The 6,899-nt window shown below is 37.2% G+C and overlaps 1 protein-coding gene across 1 annotated transcript in view; it reads right to left on the reverse strand.

Annotated features, from left to right (window-relative positions):
- Nucleotides 1-389: 389 nt before the first annotated feature.
- Nucleotides 390-6,899, reverse strand: part of SUPV3L1 (Suv3 like RNA helicase) — a gene marked incomplete in the record, with an annotated part of 9,902 nt that continues 3,392 nt past the window's right edge. Inside the window, 11 exon segments of the mRNA XM_072424907.1 lie at nt 390-888; nt 1,536-1,728; nt 2,138-2,218; nt 3,095-3,314; nt 3,427-3,431; nt 3,549-3,640; nt 3,737-3,814; nt 3,906-4,017; nt 4,666-4,834; nt 4,945-5,059; nt 5,555-5,662. Of these exon segments, the coding sequence (XP_072281008.1) occupies nt 449-888; nt 1,536-1,728; nt 2,138-2,218; nt 3,095-3,314; nt 3,427-3,431; nt 3,549-3,640; nt 3,737-3,814; nt 3,906-4,017; nt 4,666-4,834; nt 4,945-5,059; nt 5,555-5,662 (1,613 nt within the window).

Below are 6,899 nucleotides of genomic sequence, written 5' to 3' on the forward strand. Positions count from 1 at the left end.
ATGTGATTAGGCCAATCGACCATGGGGGGGGTGTTAGACCGGAACAGACTACTGGATAGGCCGTACCTGGCCTAACGGCTGGAGTTTGCCGACCCTTGCTTTAAAACCAACAGACATAGGGAAGTACTGTTAGCAGGTAACCATAAGGATCAGTCCTTAGCAACAGCTCAACTTCAGTCCTGTTGTTTTGTTTTGGGGGGGGCAGTGATTATTTTATTTTGGAAGGGGTCTCCCACACATTACATACAATGAACATCCTTATTCATAATAGCTCACAAGAAGTTTAGAAAAAGATTTCTGTAGACAGACCGACATGGAATTTAGAATGAAGCCTGAGTAAAGCATGAGGTTACTTGTTTTGATGATGTTATAATAACAATCTGCAAGACTTTGATACAGTCTTTTTATTTTAGTATAATAAAAAAATAAAAATAGGGTTTGAATGAAACTATTTCTTCTTTGTCTTTTTAAAATTGTCCATGTCATGGGATGTCCCTCTATGGAAGTTTCCACGTCGATTCATCCATTCTTGTTCAAGCTGTTTTAGCATGCTTGGTGTAAGAAGTCCGTCCTTTACCAATTTAGAAGTGAGGGACTCACTCTGTGTGTCCAAATTCATTGCAGTCCGTCTACCTACCCTCTCCCTCCTTTGTCCAGTTCTTGAGCTCTCATTTGCAGGCGTCTCAGGAGGAAAGCCAGCGCCTTCCACCACAGGAAGAATAGGTACAGCTTCAGATGCTCTGATGAGTTTAGTAATGTTATAAACTCCATTCTGAATAATTGTATCTAGTTCTTTTTGTATGGACCTTACAAGCCTAGCTTGTGGAAACATATCTACAAATCGGTAACTGGAAAGAGAGAAAAATAAGACAATGTTACATGATGAAATTATAAAATAATCAATAAAGATCAGCAACTTCTAAAAAAAATTGTAACATTCTGAAGCAGCTTTAATATTGTAACAATAAGACACAAGTATAACAAGCACACAGGTGCAGGATATTATTCTCATAATTAGTCCTGCACAGGACAAGGATTTATTTGTTTTAAAGAAAACCTATACAGACAGAACATCTGAATCTGCAGATATGCCCCTCAGAAAAGCAATGCTTGCTGCCTCCCTGTCATGACTGCAATGGTTTAATTCAACAGATGACAAGCAAGTATGCAGTTCTGACCGCACTCTGACTTGGTATTAGTCAGATAAAGTCAAAGACAGGCAACAAACACTGAGGATGAGCAATTGCTGGGCCTGTATTATTAACACTACAGGTTTCCTTAAAAAAAACAACGATAAATGCGTAATCAATTTCGGTACAGAACAGAAGCCTGTACGATTGTGCATGAAGGGAAAGCCAGAGTTTTTAATATCAAGACATTAGTTGCTACAAATTATGTAAACACAAGAGATCACAGATGTCCACCACAGTTTAAAAAAAAAAGAAAATCTGGTTGCAAATCAGGTATACTTCATTTCCTCAGATTTTCAAAGAAGTAAATAATGAAGTTAGGAATAAAAGACAAAAAACAGTTTTAGATGGGGCAACTCACCTTTAGCAATGAAGTGCACACAAAGGGCAGATTGCGATTTATTGGAGCAGTGCAGAACACATATCGCACCCTTAGGTTTAATGGTATGTGCTGGATCATATCAGCTACAAATTTGAAGTCATCAATATTGCACACAAAATACAGCCCATCAACCTGGGACAGACTTACAAAGATGTCCTACAAAAAGGAGAAGTAAAGGTTGTAAATGATGTTCTGCATACAAAACATAATACAGATGGGAGTTTGCCAAGGCAAACATTTCTGCACCATATACCGCAAGAATTTGAAATAGCACGTGCAATGTGACGGTCATATTCCAAGTATCATTTAACCACCCGACCGTTAAGCCCGACCTTGGTTCGGGTCTATTGATTTTGCAAAAATCGATAGACCCGAACTTTTCTCACTACCTAATTTCCCATTGCTTACCTAGTCCCCTGCCTTTTGGTACAGAAATCTAGACATCAGTGTAACGCCCAGGTGGTTAAGGGGCACTTTTTTGTTTTTGTTTACATGTATGACAATTTTAGCTCCCCCTTTCAAAGTACATAGACCGTAAAAAAAACAAACTCCAAAAAGTACTTACTATGAGATTGGACAGAGTGGCATCAGGAAGGTGATAAGCAAACATCTCCATTTGCTCAGCAGTGGGGTGCAGTCCTGCAGTCTGAAAAAAAAAACGGGAACCGTAAAACTGTATGCTATTGAGGTTTATAGATAAATAGTCCTAAACATTAAAAATGTTGTAAAATGTAATACTACAGGGCACAGTTAGTGACGTAGGGGGACAATAAATGGAACCGTCACACCCAGAAGTGTGTCAGATGTGAGATCTAACTGCTGTGAAAGAGCAGAGATTCAGGAAAGGGATGTGGGATAGTAAAGTATAAACAGGTTTCTTCCATCCAACAGTATATGAAATTGATCTTTCAATTTATTACAATTTTTTAAAGAAATATTTTGAAAAATGTTGTCTTGTCTCCTAAGCTGGCCTGAAACACACTGGATATCTTTTTCTGTGCTATCTTTATTTGCCACAAAAGCGATTTTTATAGAATTAGTGTTGGGCACAAAGAAGATCTAACTAATCAAGGTGGTAGTAGTAGCTTTAACAACTTTGTTTTTAGAAACTTTGCCTGTACCTAAAAGTAAATCGGTTGCAAGCCTTTAAACAGTGCGCACTGTAGTTTACCTAAAATTTCGCATTTTTTGAGTGAAACAAAGAATTTAAAACCTTGGCTGGCTTCTGGGAAGAAGCATTGTGTTGCACTGTGCCGCAACAGAAATCTTTTATTGAACACTTTGTAGCCAAACCACAAACCTATGATCAAACTAATGAAATATGTTGCTGGTACAAACTAATGAAATACGTTGCTGGTACCCACCAGAACTGTCAACAATTGTAAATCCAGTGCCATTTTAGAAATGCATCTGGGATATGGATAAAACAAATGCCTGCCTAATATTAATAAACTTCATTAAGCAGTTTTATTTAACACTTATCTGAAGAAAGCTTACAGGCATTATAATATAAAATGCTTACCTGGATATCAGGGACAGACTTGCTAAGTATATCTTTTAGGAGTGGCAGATCATTCTGTTGCATTGTAGTGACTTCACCATCCTTAAAAATGGAGCTGAACCTGCCAGCTCTACCTCCTATCTGTAGGGCCTGGGATGTTGAAATAGTATCCATCTCTTTCTCTCCTTTCTCATTCACAGTTGGTTTAACCAAGGAATTGAATATGATCCTTTTGATGCTCCTAAAAAAAAAAAAAAAAAAAAAAAAAAAAAAAAAGATATAAATAAAAACACACTCTTAACTACTCTCACAGAATAATATGTACAGGCTCGGCTCAGGATTTCAGGATTAACCAGAACTATAAAAACATACATAACTGATCGAAATTTGATATCTAAGGGATTTCCAATTTTGTCTTATCTAGCTCCCCAACAACTCCGCCTGAATGTCAGTCAGAGAATTATAAAATTATTACCTCCACTTCTTCTCCAGTCGTGTACATTAGCTGAGTCACTAATTTAATAGCAGCAGCCTCCCCACAGATATGAATTTCCTGCGCACAAAGTCCTGGCACACACAAAAAAACAGAAATCCATGACTATTTTCACTTGCTAATAAACAATGAAGCTTTTTTTATACATAATGTAAAAATATCCAACTTACCTAGCAGTGCTCTGGTCCAGGCCCATCCCCTGCCAGGATCCCTTATCATTTGAATTTCATCAATCACAGCGACCTCATCTAAAAAGAATAGAAAAATATGAGAACTCATAATGGTCATCTTTTGTTCCAATTAACATATTTTTGTAAAAGTCACCTGCAGATTACTTACAAGGTGTATTCACACTGCACATCTCTATGGTACATGCTGCATGGCTGGCTGGCCTTCCCTCTGGATCTACATGTATCAGCTCCTCCCCTGTGATTAAATCGCAAGGAACTCCCTAAAAGAAAGAGAAAAAAAATCATTAAAAATACATAATATATCCCTTTATATACTGTACAACAAATTCACTAAACAAAACACCCTTGAAATTTCTTCTGAAGTAACTCACTCTCTACACAGTTCAGTTTTGTTTGTATGCTTAAGTATAGTTCTACTTCACTCAAATGTATAGTTAAATGAGTCAATAAAACTACCTTTCATGTACAGATGATGTAAACTGTCATTGCTGACCTGGTTCTATAATATACAGCTTGCCTGGTTGGTGTTCTGACCCTTTGCCTTTAATACCTTCTGTATCACTGACCTTACGAAAACCAAAAAATGCAATGAGCATTCTTTACAAGGAGTTCAGCAATTGCATAGTGCATATTCTGTTAGTGGTAGGACCACTTCAATGAATGTTTGATACTGATGACTTGGTTCTCATGGTCTCAGAGGAGTGCCTAAAAGGGGTGGAAGGTTTTTCTAATGCACACAATTATTATTAAAAAAACAAAAAACAACAATGCATGTTGATCGAAGTGTATGCAATTCCCTCTGGGAAAAAAAAAAAAGATATCATGCTCCTGTGACCAAATTTACCAGATCAAGAAATACCTATATAAATGTATTATTAAGATTCTACTGAAATGGTAAACTGCCTTACTGCTTCATTAGTCTTCTTGTAGATTTCATGTGCAAGCAACTTTAGAGGGCCACAGTATATTCCAGTCTTGGCACTGAGGTATCTCTGGATGGCATGGTAGGTTTTGCCACTGTTTGTGGGACCAGAATGAAAAACTATCTTACGCTGAATTGCTCTCGCTTCAGGATACCTAAAAAACATTTATTGCAGCAAGAAAAAAAGATATTAAAAATGAGAATAATAAGCTCAACCTTCCAGCAGTTATCAAGGCCCAAGAAAACAAAAGGACAGTGGGCTTACCAGTTTGGAGGTAATCTCAAGTCACTGATTTTGCGAAGATCATCCATACAGTCTAGCATAGGGAATATCTGCTTGGCATGTTTCATGAAAAAAGGGAAAATATCATCAACATGTCCTACATAAAAAAGAAAAAAAATGTATTCAACACAATGATTTAAGCATTGCAAGATGGCTGCCAGTCTAATGTTTTGCCCTAATTATTTTTGTAACATATTGTAAAAGTTAGTGAAGCTGCAAAGAAGCAGTCATAAAACTTGATTTATTAAAGTGCTCCAAGAATGGAGAGGATACACTTTCAGTGAAGCTGGGTGATTCAGCAAACCTGGAATGGATTTCTTAAAATTAAATTGCTATTTATTAGCAAATGTTTTCAATCCTGGACAAGATCCATTCCAGGTTTACTGGATCACCTAGCTTCACTGATTAAAGTGTATCCTCCCCAGCCTTGGAGAGCTTTAATAAATCAAGCCCACAGTATCAGATAGAGAAAGTCAATGTAACCAAGTTTGGCAGCTAGGACTATTAGGCTTAAACTGTTTATATAAATCAAAGTTACAATAGTACATTTTAACAAAGAGTCAAACAACTATTACTATAACTCTGCACTTACCAACTCCACAACAAATATCATTAAGGACGATATGTAGATCTACATGCAAAGGGTCAGTTTCCATGACAAATCTTCGGAAGCTTATAAATGCTTGATGAAACAGGCGGGCTGTAAGTACAATACAACATAATGAGTTTCAAATTCCAGTAGATAAACAAGGCCTGATCTCCCCTGCCTGTTCAGACAAGTCCATCCTATATTTTGCTTAAGAAAAGGAGCCTTACAGAAAAAAATATATATAATAAATGCAACACATATATCCTAAGGGTGTTTTTTTTTTTTTGTTAAAAACTTGTTTTTAGCAATTCAGCAAACAGGAGGGAGTGGGAAACAAAGAGCTGACCCTGCTCTACATGCAAGGTCTTGCTTAAATAGAATATGTATTCTTCATGTCTCATGTTTCCCTTCACAAATCTGTGCTAAAATCCAGACTAAAAAAGCTTATGCACTTTGCCAGTCACTGCTCTTTTTAGCGTGAGGTGACCAGCCATTACAGGCTGCCAAGGGGGAGGATATAGGACCAAACACACCAGATCCCTCCTACAGCTCTGCTCTCTCCATACATGCTATGTGTACCACAATGACAATGTCATCTGCTACTTCGAATGGTCATTTGTGGGTTTGCAAAGGCATTTGAGAAACAAAGTGGATTTATATCCTTAGTGGTTACAAAGCAAGGTACCCACACAATTGTTTTAATCAGGGGAATATTGATAAGAACAGTCATTTAACCCACATTTGACTGTGGTACGTTTAGAAGTGTGAATTTCAAGGTACCCACACAATTGTTTTAATCAGGGGAATATTGATAAGAACAGTCATTTAACCCACATTTGACTGTGGTACGTTTAGAAGTGTGAATTTACTTTTTTCTTTTAGAACAGGAGTGGCTTTTATGTAGTAGACTGAATGCTTTACATGGACACTATGCAGTTAACAGTTGATTTACAGTGTATGGGCAGTGCTGCATATTTTTTTTCATTCTGCCTTTGTTTTCCTCCTTTGGTTGTTATGAATAAAAATGTGGTAGTTTACCTTGCTTCCAAATAAACTCATCCTATTATGCATACAGCATGAAGCAATGAGACAATCTTCAGGCAGGAGTAAAGGTAAGGTATATGCTCCTTGGGGGGGGAAAAATGAAATAAACCTTTGTTTTTGCTATGCATTAGCAAAGCACATGTTTGCCCTAAAGTTTCCTGTGGCAATCATGCCACTCCCTACTTGTTCTGGTACAAGCTGCAAATTCACTAAAAGAACCATAGCGAAGAAAACTTTTAAGGGATTCACTAGTCTAAATAATGGGCTTTAAATCCCCTATAACGTCCTGCCTTCACTATTTATA

This window comes from Pyxicephalus adspersus, chromosome 10 (assembly GCF_032062135.1).
Source record: "Pyxicephalus adspersus chromosome 10, UCB_Pads_2.0, whole genome shotgun sequence".
In the NCBI taxonomy this organism is placed as follows: domain Eukaryota; kingdom Metazoa; phylum Chordata; class Amphibia; order Anura; family Pyxicephalidae; genus Pyxicephalus; species Pyxicephalus adspersus.